The following is a 13,678-nucleotide window of genomic DNA, read 5'->3' as shown; positions in this document are numbered from 1 at the left end:
TTCAACATTTTCTTTCAAAACATAGATCAGTTCAAAGTTTGTTTAAAAAAAAATAAAAAAATATACATATTAGTGTAAGGTTACCTTTAACATTGCTTGTCTTTGATGTTCAGCTAGGTCTTTTGGCACTGCCAGAATTTTTGTGTTAATTTCCGCATCTATGTCCATCACATCCACTCCTTCATTTGCCCCATCACCAGTACGCGTATCTAGATTGTTCTGTTGAGTGCCAGTTGTCCCATTTTCATTCCAATCCATTTCTTCTCCTTGCTCTCTATAATATAAAACACAATGAATGGCATTGCTAATTGGCAAGGCCGGGAGTCTCTAATAGAACAGCAAAGTAGTTTTCTGTTATCAGTCCATGATGACATTTGGCATGACTACAAAGTTGCGAATCTTGGTATGTACATGTGTAACAGAATGCATTGATATTGCTATGTGCATATTGTGAATATCTAATCCAAGACACATAATTCCTCATGGAGACACTCTACGACATAGCTACACAATGATAGTACAAGTGTCGCTTGTATACCCAGTTACAAATGAAAAACTGCAAATCTGAATAAAAATATGTACACACACGTTAAAATTCTTCAATTAAAGCAAATGAATACTGATTCATTGCAAACACTTAACATTAATCAATAAGCAGAATAACTCCAATCAATTTAAAATGTAAACATGACCAAGATTGGTAATCATCTTGTATCATGAGGTCATACTCATTTATGTCACTAGGTTGACTACGTTTCCTGACCACGCTGTGGAAGATGCCACTGACAGTTTTCCCCTGCAGGTCTTTGATATCCGGCATTTGGGTACTCTCCGGGAATAAATCATCTATGTGTGCTGAATGCCAGGAGCCACACTGCAATGTAGATTTGAAACAAATTAATAAGTATTTGAATAAATGATACATTAAAGAGATGTATTTGAATCAAATATCTTGACATTTTAAAGTTATAATGCGTTGATATATACATTATATGCAATGTGTGTGGTGTGTCAGATATGAGTTTTAATTTGAAAAAATCTAATATTTTTGTATAGTAGACATGCGTTGCAATATTTAAAACACTGGCGTTAGAATATATACCTTCCCCACCTTGTTTAAAACACTTCAAGTGCAACAATGTGCCAAATGAGAATAATACTTATGTAGATGATAGGCACCTAAAAGTCTGTTGTTTAAGAAAAGGTAAGAATAAGATATAGTTATTAAAAATCTTAAAAAGATTAATTGACGGCGACCTTTCTCAGATTTGACGTTGACTTCAAATAACAGTGCTTCAAGACGATAACGTCAGTAAACAACTATGCACGCACAATTTGGTAAAATGTATAAAAACACTTTTAGAAAGTCAATTTTCCCTTAAACTTTACGAATTAGATACACAAGGAAAAGTATCAAACACGCATAAACACGAAACATACTGAAACTCTAGGGAAACTTTTCCTTCCAAAATATTTCCTGCAGCAGTTCAACAATTTATGGCACAATACGTTCGTTTACCTGAAATCCGGTGAAGCATCCACCTGCCTTTCGAGGTAACTGTACAATGAAGATGGCATGCACTTGACCTCGTATATCTTCCCGTGCCTTTTCGTATTCATCCATTACAATGTAACGGGCACAAGCGATCAGGTTTGCATTAATATCACCGGAATCACATTGAATCAACATCAAACTCTCGCCAGTTCCAGCTGTCTGCAAGTGCTGCCTGAAATGTGCACGATAAATTGCAATGTGCGTAAGTTGTATGTAACAATGAAATAATGAGCAAATAAAAGCAACATTCTTTGTGACATTTTCTTATATTTAATTTGATATTCATTGTTATTCAATACAATTTAAAAAAAATGAATACACCAACTCCATCGTTTTGATCATTGCATTTACTTACTGAACTCTGTTTGTAAACTGTTGCTCTGTATCAAAGGAGGACAAAGTATCAAGAAGGAATATTCTGTCAACATGTATCCCAAGTTTTAAGCTGATATCTTGTTTATGAACTGATGCCAGCAGCTTGTTGTGAGTTGTCACCTTTGTAAAAAGATGAAATTATCTAGTATTAATGACATTTATGTTGTAATTGATAAAATAAATATATTAAAACAGGAGCATTGTATGCAGAACCAACGATGGTCACATAAACTCAGTAAGTTTATGCGAAAAACAAAAAATAAAGATTTATGGACCTTGCTTCACTTCATTTGTGTTATGCCCTTGGTAACAATCCAAAAGCTCTACAGTAGACAACTCGAAGGCTATGAAAGTATCAGCACTTTGTTTTCTAAAAATCGAGCACACTTACAGTGCAATACAAACAAAATACTCTGATGACATTTAAAGAGCAATCAAACCTGTGCAAATATTTGTTCAACTTTCTCTTGCTTCAGCTTCATTTGCAGGTAGGAAATCAGGCTCCCGTGTGCTTCTTGTTCATGGTAGTACGTCTGAAACCTCTGTTGTTGACATTCGTCTAATTTGTTACTTCGGACTACACTCTCCGGAGTTGCACACCAAAGTAGCAGCAGTTTACCGGCTTCTAAAAGCTTTAACAATGAGAAAGAAAGTTAACATATAATTATATAATCATTATCGATAATAAATATATATTACACAAATGTTTTATTGTAAGACAATTGACAGATACTAATTTCAAAATACTACTATCATTTCTCTAACTACTACTATTATTTTTACCAATTCAATATCAAACCAACTTAACAGACCAAATTTATTATCGATTTTTTACCGAACCACTGTTACAATTAGCCTTTTTGACTAATTTTTTTAAACTAGAGGGCCATGATGGCCCTAAATCGCTCACTTGAGTAAAAGAGTTTAACCTGTAATCAATATAGCTTGATATTTGTTCTCAAAGAATATTGAAAAACATACTGGTCAAACATGTACCCTGGATAATCACTCACAGGACTTGTCACAGTTGCCTGCACACTGACAGGACTTGTCACAGTTTCCTGCACACTGACAGGACTTGTCACAGTTTCCTGCACACTGACAGGATTTTGTTCAGTTGCCTTCACACTGACAGGACTTGAAGATTGACTGCACACTGACAGAATTCGATTCTCATACCTGCACACTGACAGAACCTTGTTCAGTTGCCTGCACACTGGCAGAACTTGATAATTGACTGCACACTGACAGCACTTGGTACAGATACATCACACTGACAGGACTTTTTTCAGTTGCCTGCACACTGACATGACTTGTTCAATTGCCTGCACACTGACAAAACTTTTAGTATAGATACACAAACAACTGACAGGACTTGGTTCAATTGCCTGCACACTGACAAAACTATGTTAAATTGCTTGCACACTAAAATAACTTTTAGTATAGGTACATAAACAACAAACAGTGCACCATCCAATAAAATCAATAATCTGCCCTAGGCTCTAACCATCAAAGAACACTACACCACCATAATCTATTTCTGATTATTCCATCTAGGACATCATCACCTTACTTAAAATGCAGCTTATGATTTTTTTCTGTATAATGCTTATTCACTATCCACACAGAAGATAAGTTTTGTAGCTTAGAATAATCTACATGAAGTTTACAATAATATACATGAAGTTCAATGGAAAAGTCTGATTATTAAATTTATCATTAAGTAAAAATGAAATTTCATTTAAAGAATGAAGTGTATAATAATTATTTTAATCTATGATCCTTAAAAAAAGAACAATAATTAACTTAAACTTGACAAAGTTGAAGACTTAATAAAATTTAAAATCTATTCCCTTGTTACTAAAAATAGGAAGTAGTAGAATCTCCAACAAAAAGGGAGACCATATAGCAAGACATGCTGCCCTTGTTTCAAGGGTAAACTTTACATAACAATCAAATTTTAACAAAATGTATTTATAATGAACTTGTAACCCACTGGGTGAGGCCAATTTTTCTTCAGGGGTATACTTTGAATTAACATGGTAGATAACCAATAGACAATGTTACACACCAAATATTTAAGCACTAGGCCTAATAGTATTTGCCAAAAAAGTTTTATATTTTTTCCGTTAGGTTGCCATGGCAACCAGAGTTCTGTATGGAATTCATTTCTTTGAACAATTTTGAAAAAGCACCAACCAAGGATCATTCCTATGAAGTTTCATTAAAGTTATCCAAGAGGTTTTGGAGGAGATGATGATTATAACCAAATTGTTGACATTTTCCTTTAGGTTACCATGGCAACCAGAGTTCTGCATGGAATTCATTTCTTTGAACAATTTTGAAGAAGCACCAACCAAGGATTGTTCCTATGAAGTTTCATCAAAATTGTCCAAGCGGTTTAGGAAAAGAAAATGGTTATAATAAATTGTTGACGATGGACGACGAACGACAGACAAGAACGACAGACGCCGGGCATAGACCAATCACAAAAGCTCATCTTGAGCACTTTGTGCTCAGGTGAGCTAAAAAAGCAATAATAATGTAAATCAAATTTAACAAATGTCCAGGAACAAAATTCTTAAAAAATATATTTCAATTTTCAATATTGATAAAACAACTATTGAAAGTCAGCGAAATTGAACTTTCTTATTTAAAATCATCGTCGAAACAGCAGTCAACTGAAGTCCTACTGACCTCACTCTCTTGTTTTTCTGGGTATTTTTGTGAAACATCCAATATAATAGCTGAACATGTATCCTTGTGGAAGCCAATGAAAACGTCTTCTACTTTCATTTCACGCTTGGTGTTACTGAAATTAACACAATACTGTGTCCGTAAAGTTTGTGGACAGTTGAAATATATAGATGTTCAAGTGATAATCCAAAACTAAATCAGCATCATATATTGGAACATATACAGATAAGTTGTAAACCAGGCAGGTTTCATGTGTTTCATATATCTCAAAATGGCGTCCAAAATTATATTGCCATAAATAGTTTAATTGAAACATTTATAATGATTTTTTTTAGCATAAATGGTCAGTGGTTGCCAAAAGACATGATCAGTGCAAAGGACGAAAGGTTATGATATCAGTTTGACCCCATGGGCCATATTTGAACATGCTTTGTAGCTTTGACCACAGACCAATGCTACAAAGAAAGAAAGAAAACTAAGCTCTTAGCATTTCTGTTTCCGAAATATTTCCCATGGGGGGGGGGGGCATTTTTTTTACCTCAGGGGCATTAATTAAAGAATCTTAATAGAGGACCTCTAAACAATGCTTTATCCGAAAAATATTATCTCTTGAACATTTTAGAGAAGATTATTTGTAAATATATAACTTATACATGTCAATGTGAAAACAAGTGAACACCAGGCCGAGGCCAATTTTTACCCTTGGGGCACAAATTGAATGATCAAGGTAGTGGGCCACTGGACACTGCAACTTGACATGTCTAAGCCTTGCAATTTTGGAAAGTTTTCTCTTTCATTAGTTGTGAAAAACGGAGTTTTCAAAAGGAAATACTTTTTGAACGCATTTATAAAAGCATATCCCTAGGATCATTCCTGTGAGGTTTGGTGAAATTTGACAAAGCGCAATAGAAGAGGATGTCATTTGAATCAATGTTGACGACAAACGGACGATGTACAGCGGCACACCCACCTATCACAATAGCTCAACCTTGAGCACATTGGATCAAATGAGCTTATGAAAAAGTATTTAAGTGACCGCTTTTACAAATGGATTACCTCAGGTTTAGACCTGTCCCAAATAAATCAAGGTAACATATGAAAACTATGAACTTTTTAAAAGTTTCTTCTTTATTAAATAACGCCAAAGGCCGAACTCCTTATAAAGATATTAGCCTTTCAGTATGCTAGCATATCAAAAGTAGTGCAAAGAAACAACAGAACAGGAATTCAGTGTGACTAAAATGAACTTTCACCTTTGACTAAAACTAATGCCATCATTCTGACTGGCGAAGTCGTTTGCCCATTCTTCCAGCTCTAAAACAAGCTGTTGCTGTTTGTCATTCAGAATGGTGTTCACGGTAAGGAAATGCTTTTCCAGGCGGTTTATTAGCGGGATTGGGAATTTTTTGTACACTGTCTGTTTTTCTGCTACAACGATCAACCTGAAAAACAAATGAACTGTTAGGTTCTTCGGCTATCTTAATTTAATGTATGACTTGTAGCCACAAAAAGGATGTACACGTTAATTATTTATGTTAAAGAACAAAATAGTTGTTTCAAACAAAAACACACATGATTAACTTGACAAGAGCGAAATACAGATCCGCAATCAAGAATGTTACCTGAATTTTTTATGAACAGGACACTTTACTCTGTGTGTCCCAAGTCCAAGGTCGACGTATCTCTCACCGCCGAAGTAGACGTAGTACTGGTTGAGGGCATCATACAAACTCTCGTATAGGTTGTCCAGGTTGAGCAGAACGACGGTGTTCCCCGTTTCCATGCAAACCTTAATCTTGTTGATGTTCCTGCACACCTAAAATATTAATCACTGAAAAGCTGCACTCTCAAAGATTTACCGTTTTGACAACTGTTTTATTTTTTGTCTTGGAATAAGCCATTTTTACCTCAATATCTGCAAACTAGTGATATAAAACTGCTGACAGAAGATCAGATCGCATATTTGTATATTTCTGTTTGAAAATTACTGTTTTATGGCTTAAAGTGTTACTTACAGTTTAAGAAAAATGCATAAAACATCAATTTATGAACTTATATATGAAAATCCACAATCAGATGTTTTGTCAGCAGTATACATGTGATATCACCTGTTTAAATGCATTATTTGCTCATTCCAAGACAAACAATACAATAAGTTTCTAAAACGTTTAATCTATTAGAGTGCAGCTTTTAACTGGACAATAAAATACAATAGCAAACCAAAAGGAAAATTGTAATTGTCTGAATCAAATAGGCTAACCAATCATCAAATCTTTAATTCCTTCAAATATATTAGTGATTGCTGCATTCCAGGTTTCGAATATGATATACCCAAACCATACAAGCCACCACGCCACCAACCCTAGTCGTTTTGTTCTTTCATTCGCACATGGTTCATAACTCAATAATAATTAAATATGAGCCTTGCTGTATGAGTGCATATTTTCATGCAAAATCTATACTAAGTTATATTTTAATACCTTGATTAACTTCTAAAGGTTATAGCCATGGTTAAAGCTCTTTTCTTTAAAAACAATAATTTCAAAACAAATATTGAATAATTATATACAGGTATGTTTTAATAACCTCCATCCCAATACCTGTGTATATTCCTGATCACTCCTGAAGCTGCTCCCAAAGATTGTAATTGGTCGTATCTCATTGCCCTTAGTTTGAAGGAGCTGCTGGATGATAGACAGCGCTCCAAAGTTTTCCGTCAGGAGAAGCATGTATCGACTTTCACTGCAAATTAAATACGAATTTCAACTTTTCAAGCAAATCTGACATTTAGAGTGTCCACCAGGAGGCGCAGCCTCTCGACCTATGCAACACTAGCATGATATTCTGCCAACCCAGCTAACTTGGGGTTGTTTCTTACTGATGCAAACTGCATATGAGAAAAATGGTAAAACTGCTCATTACGTTGTTTTAAATGTGTCTTTAGTATTTAAACTAATATGAACATAAAGAGCCAATCACCTTCCAGTTTTGTATGTGTCAAATAAACAGGCCTGAATAAGACCATAAGGTGAACAGTCGGGGTCTCTCGTTCTGTGTATCTGTAAAGTTAATGTAAAGGTCCAAGACATATCTATATTATGTAAAACTTATGTTAAACTATGTGCTTATAAATTATTTTTATCGTTTTAAGCGAAACAGGTTCAAGTCCCTTGATTCATTTAAACAAATGACTAGCTTATATTTGATTTCACATAAAAAATAGTTTTCTTTATTATCTTAAGAATAACTTACTATTATTGTCTCAAAACTATAAAAAAAATATTAAAAATAAAGAAATTATACCAAAACAAAAAAGTGAGCTTAGCTTATACCTGTTACAAGGGACTTCAGAAAATTTGAGAATTTGATACCAGAGTACTGCAAGTGTACGCCATCGATTGTCAATTTAGGTCAGCGAGTGGCAATTCATTAGTAAAATGACTACCTGTTATGAACTCCAACTCAATTACAATATTGAACGTTTCAAAAGTCAAAGGAAATATACCCCCGTAGTGCGTGTAATCTCTTGTGGCAAATTATGCCTGAAGATTTCCTCTGGGTGTACACGGTCCAATCCACCAAAATTGCGTCGTACAGCATGCAGCATTTCATACCATGTTGGTGGCTGGTGAGAAGTCTCTACAAAGCTGTACACCATTTTTACCAAGCTGAAATAGTTTTATTAAGTTACAACATCCTCTTACAAGTGGAATTACATCTACCAATTTTTTTTTCATGCTTTTTGATGTAGTTAAATGTGTTATTTTCACTGCTGACATAGAATTTGGTTCCCATACAGCTCAATAAAAATGATGAACACTTCAAAATGCCTGTTTCAAGTTTGGGTAAATAAAGTCACCAAAATGAAGTCATAACCTTATGTTCTCTTGCGAGTTTCCATTCCACACCAATTAATATGACATTTTTCTTAAATATTTACAAAAGATGAATCATAATTTCTTTTGAGTTTTTGTGTAAGACAAAAATATTATTTTACTCGTAATGACTACCAGAATATTTTTATTCCGAATTCATTCAGTAAACAGACTGTCAGAAACATAATATAAGGGTTAAATTTAGTGTCGAAGTTTTTACCTATAAAAGTCCCTTAATCCGAAGAACTCTCTCATTTGCTCTGTCGCCTGTGCAAACACGTCAAGGTAAGATATCGACAAAGGCTCTATCAAAGGCTCCATCAAATGTTCTAGGTCTTCTTCAGATCTCCCACAAATACCACTGGAGTAATAAATAAAAATTCAGACAGACATACCATAAGCAGAAAGAACATATTAATACAGGGTTTATACATAAAAAGCGTATGTTATGATTATGTTTCTAATGATATCAATTCATGTACACTTAATGTTAAATATAATATGTTCTAACTTTCAAACATATGATAAAATAAAGAAAACGAAACTACAGTAGTTCTGAAATAAATAACAGAAATATTCAAGAAATATATGAGTACCGAGCACTGTTCTGGAGTTCCTCCAGGTCTGGGACCTCTCGTTGGACGAGAATTCCTCGGTTCATTTTGGCTGGGTCTAATGCCCAGTTAGATATCCCAATGAAGGCAACCTTACGACAATAAAATACAGTGATTAAATGGCTTGTCAGTCAATAGTCCTAACATTTTTCCTAGGTTGGGGAAACGCCTCGGAACTATTGCCCGAGACAACAAAGTGATTTATATATAAGATAGTAATATTCACAATAGTATTTGATCATGAAAACTTCATTGTGCTACTGTGACATTCGCTTAATTAGTATTCTTATAATGTGTCACATCGCCCGAGTTTTGGCTTTCAGACGTTATTATTGCAAATGAATTAGTCATTGACATAAAGTTCCAAAACCAAATAAATCTCATTTTTTTTAATTACTTCTCAACTTCTTTCAACAACGACTAGGCCGCTTTGACTTAGAGGTGAATACAATAACGATATAATATTACCAAGTTTGGTCTCTTTATGTCAAACCTAACTAAAATTATTCAATACATAAGGTGACTTTGATGCTGCCCTCCCACAAGCCCTCACGAACAATGACGCAAGTCATTAAAATAACTGATTGATTTCCTATTATGAAATTGTGGTTAAGAATATACAAACATGCCTTTTAAAAGGAAATAAAAATAAAATTAAAAATATATATATATATATATATATTCAAGGGCCATAGTTTGTATTTAGGGTTATAATTGAGTTACGGTTATTGTTGTAAGATGGTCGTAAATAGTTTTGAATTTTATTAAGTGCATTTAATGAAAGGTATAGAAGTTTTTCTATTAAAATCTCAACTTGCCCTTAACTTTAACTTGCCCTTAAACTTTAACCTAAGTCAATCAGGGGCCATAACTTGTGTTAAGGATAATATGGAGTTATGTAACCTCATTGGGTGATGGTCCTGAACAATTATGTGAAGTATTAAGTCAATTGAATAAAGGGTATAGAAGGTATTAATAGATATCCCAAGCTGCCCTAGTTTGTATAAAAGATAATAGGGAGTTATCTAACCTCATTATGTGATGGCTCTGAACAACTGTGTGAAATATTAAGTCAATTGAATGAATGGTATTGGACTTTTAAGTGAAAATCCCAACTTGCCCTTAAACTTTAACCGTACGCCGACTCTGACGCCGACGCTGGGGCAAGTATAGTATAGCCCTCCTTATTCTTCGAATGGTCGAGCTAAAAAGGGAATTATTTTTGCGCATCTGTGACTTTTTTCATTAATTAAATTTATAGTTTCTGAATAAAAACTAAGGAATCATCACATTTTGCTTAAGTTAGGTTCTATGAGAAAAGAATTAGCTATTTGTCATATTGATAAGTAAATCATGGTGAAACATTAATAAGGCACTTTTTGTAATGGCGTCACGTTGATGAATTACAATGTAGTATACAAAATGCCCTACCCATCGTGCAAACCTATGTCAGAAGACCTAAAATCACGTAATGCGGCTCATATGGTTAATATAAGTAAACCCAAATAAAAAATCAAGTATTCAAATGTTAATTCAAAATATAAAGCACTAATGAGTGTTGGTGATTTTTAACAAACCTTCTTATATGGTTCTGGTTTCTCATCTCCCTGGCAACCATCTTCAAGAAGTGGGTGGAGTGTCTATAAACAAAACAGTAACCTTCAAGATATTAATCTTCCTTTGTGAAAAACAAGGACTAAGTTAAGTCTTGTTTCTGACCCACCAAGCAGAAATGACGTACACTAGGCAAACTGAAACAATTTTAATTCAAATTGTCGGATTTTGATTCCCTTTTTTATTTGTCTTATTTTTTACTATTGAATTTCTGCACAAAGGACAAATAAATAAGGCGAGATTACAAAGCTGCTGGAAAGATGTCCGTTTAACCAGTTTGAAGTTTGGATGTTTTATTAAATACTTTGTCCATTGTATAAACGTTTAAACAAAAATTGTGCGATTTAAGAAATACAAGAAAACAAGACAAAATAATAATTTAATTTGGCCAAATAAAAAAGAACGTTCGCTCCGGATTAAAACTAAAGAAGGAATGAAGAAAGCACCAAAGAAAAAAGGGCTGACAATTAAATCTAAAGTAAACCAAACATGAAACATCTCTCTTGATAATTATTTTTTTTTTCTTAAAATTGATTTCGCTTTCATACCATAGTTTGAAGGGGCAATAAATATTTTTTAACAATTTTTTTATAAGAATATAACATTTCAACCGTTTGCAATTTATGTAAGATAAAGTCTTGTGAAGTTAAATGAGACTCCAAACTAATATATATATTCATTCTAAATCTGACAAGGCAGTCCAAAGGACGGCTATATCCCCTGCCGTTGATATTTAGTATATTTTGTTTTTCTTGCAACCGGACTGGCACGTTGAATCTGACCAAAATTGTACGCAACCACTGGTCGAGAGTGGGAATATAGGAAATACAAGTTGTTTGATCGGTAACCTAAATATTCTTGGATATTTGAACATATTATAAAAGGATATTTGTTAAAGTGTTTCATATTGTGTGTAGTGTAGGTAAGATCAATGTCAAGGTTATTTTGGCTAAAAATAGGAGGGAAAATGAGTCCTTGATTTATAGAATCGATGAAATAGCAAGCCTTATGAATTTTCGATAAAGTGAAACATATATATTGTGGTGGCGTCATAACATTGTTTTACTGCTTTTGAAGAGAAAACACATGTTATAAATATATTATCTCATTTGTGTCCATTGTTTTTTACATATAAAGCTTGTTGCACATAATGAAAATGCTTGGGAGAGTGCGCTAAGTATCAATCTGTGCAACTTTTTAACACTTTCAATTAACATTTATATCTTAACCTCAATTCAGCATTGTCATAATATGGACGCAAAACTTCATGATGGAATACTGGCACACATTGCAATTGGTTCGAATTCTTGGATCAATTCAGTTATTGTTGCTAAACGTACATGAAATGTATAAGGTCAATAAGTCCAGTAAGAATTGACATGCCTACATTGCTAAATGTAAAAAGCCTGGACAAAAGCATGTGTTCTATGACCTTTAAATGTCATATGTGACCTTGGCCATTGAGGTATGGACCCGTGTCAAGGTCACTGCACATGGTCTCAAAAAGGACAATGGTGACAATGGTGTCCTATTTATGGACCAAAATTCAATGGGGTATCCACATGATGGTCTGTAGTGAAGAGGCACAACTTAACAATTATTTTAGCCAAAGTGATAAGCCTTGCTTCACATATGCATACTGTCATTGGTAAACTGTTTCTCAATTGTTCTTGTAAATATCTTGAACAGTTTATGGACCAAAGCTTTAAGTACAATTCCGACCCGCTTAGGCAAACAATTTTGTTATATCATGTACCTTCAGTGGCATTCTTGGGCTATCCTCCGCCAGCCCAACCTCGTCTAATACGACGGTTGACACAAATGTTTGCAGATCCTTGTCCTTCTGGAACTGTGCGCACTGTCGGAAAGTTCCTACAATGCCATCTGGGGTCGACAAAGGGCTACATTGGAACGATACCATCTGAACCTACAATAGAAAATTGAATTATCACTCCCTAACTGAGTTCGATTTTTCTGCATTTAAACTTCACAAAGCCATTTCTTGCAATACTTTAGTTTGTACCAAAGCTGGGAAAATTCATTCTTAGATCATTATATATTTAAGATGCAATGACGTTAATCAACAGACATTAACTTAAAATGGTAAACCACCTGCTTAAGCTCTCTGAACAATTCATGCTTGGCGCTGTTCCCTTGCATGGCATCTGAGACTATTGTCTTTGCCAGCGACTTTGAGCTTCCAGGTTTCCCAACAAGAAACAGAGGAATTCTGAGTTCAATACAAACAACCATCATGAAGACATTCTCCTTCAGAGCAGTATTTCGTGCAATGTTGTCCTCCAAAGTCACATTGTCCAAAAAGATCTCTTGGCATCTGTTAAAAAAACGCTTTATTACAATTAAATATACATGTTAATAAATATAAACAACTACTTATATCTTTAAAAATCCCGCTATAATTCCTTTTATTTGTGTCCCACACAAGATTTATTCCAACAATTTTGGTACTGAAATGAAGCAAATGCCTTTACTTTTAATTACTGTAAATGTGCTATATACGTTTTTCTCATTCTGAATGTTTGTTATATAGCAACATGGTCTGAGAATTAATTCAATGTTTATACTACCGTTCAATTTCCTCCAAAATCTTAGCTTCTCCGCCCTGGAGACTGCAAGGTTGGCGAAAATGCCCCGCAACAGCCTCTCTGTACTCTTGTCTCGTCTTCAAGCAGGCATGGTAACACACACCAAGGGCCAGGATGAGAGCTCTCGTGATGTTATCAAGTCCCTGAAATGTATGGTACTAGTTCAGCTTTGTTGATATTGTATTTGTAGGCAAAATATATACTTATACATAACCCAAATTAGAGGTTAAAAATTAACACTACTCCTCGGTAAATATTCCAATATCAACATTCCATCTTGGCTAAATCTAAATATACGATGCAAAATGTATTCTTCTTTGTCAATTTGTTTTAAATGCAATA

The 13,678-nt window shown here is 34.3% G+C and overlaps 1 protein-coding gene across 3 annotated transcripts in view; it reads right to left on the bottom strand.

The window, feature by feature from the left end:
* LOC128237322 (E3 ubiquitin-protein ligase rnf213-alpha-like) overlaps positions 1–13,678 on the bottom strand; it is a 117,082-nt gene that overhangs the window by 23,264 nt on the left and 80,140 nt on the right. For all 3 annotated transcript variants that reach the window (XM_052952729.1, XM_052952731.1, XM_052952730.1), the window contains exons 46-62: positions 13,319–13,479; positions 12,843–13,065; positions 12,487–12,657; positions 10,694–10,756; positions 9,099–9,208; positions 8,723–8,863; positions 8,133–8,295; positions 7,607–7,686; positions 7,228–7,369; positions 6,250–6,443; positions 5,881–6,069; positions 4,628–4,742; positions 2,371–2,562; positions 1,911–2,050; positions 1,520–1,727; positions 729–874; positions 85–274 (exon numbers count right to left, since the gene is read on the bottom strand). In XM_052952729.1, coding sequence (XP_052808689.1) covers positions 85–274; positions 729–874; positions 1,520–1,727; positions 1,911–2,050; positions 2,371–2,562; positions 4,628–4,742; positions 5,881–6,069; positions 6,250–6,443; positions 7,228–7,369; positions 7,607–7,686; positions 8,133–8,295; positions 8,723–8,863; positions 9,099–9,208; positions 10,694–10,756; positions 12,487–12,657; positions 12,843–13,065; positions 13,319–13,479 — 2,628 coding nt within the window. The remainder of the gene's footprint in view (positions 1–84; positions 275–728; positions 875–1,519; positions 1,728–1,910; positions 2,051–2,370; positions 2,563–4,627; positions 4,743–5,880; positions 6,070–6,249; positions 6,444–7,227; positions 7,370–7,606; positions 7,687–8,132; positions 8,296–8,722; positions 8,864–9,098; positions 9,209–10,693; positions 10,757–12,486; positions 12,658–12,842; positions 13,066–13,318; positions 13,480–13,678) is intronic.

This window comes from Mya arenaria, chromosome 6 (genome assembly GCF_026914265.1).
Source record: "Mya arenaria isolate MELC-2E11 chromosome 6, ASM2691426v1".
In the NCBI taxonomy this organism is placed as follows: Eukaryota; Metazoa; Mollusca; class Bivalvia; order Myida; family Myidae; genus Mya; species Mya arenaria.
This window is presented reverse-complemented; position numbering and strand designations above follow the sequence as displayed.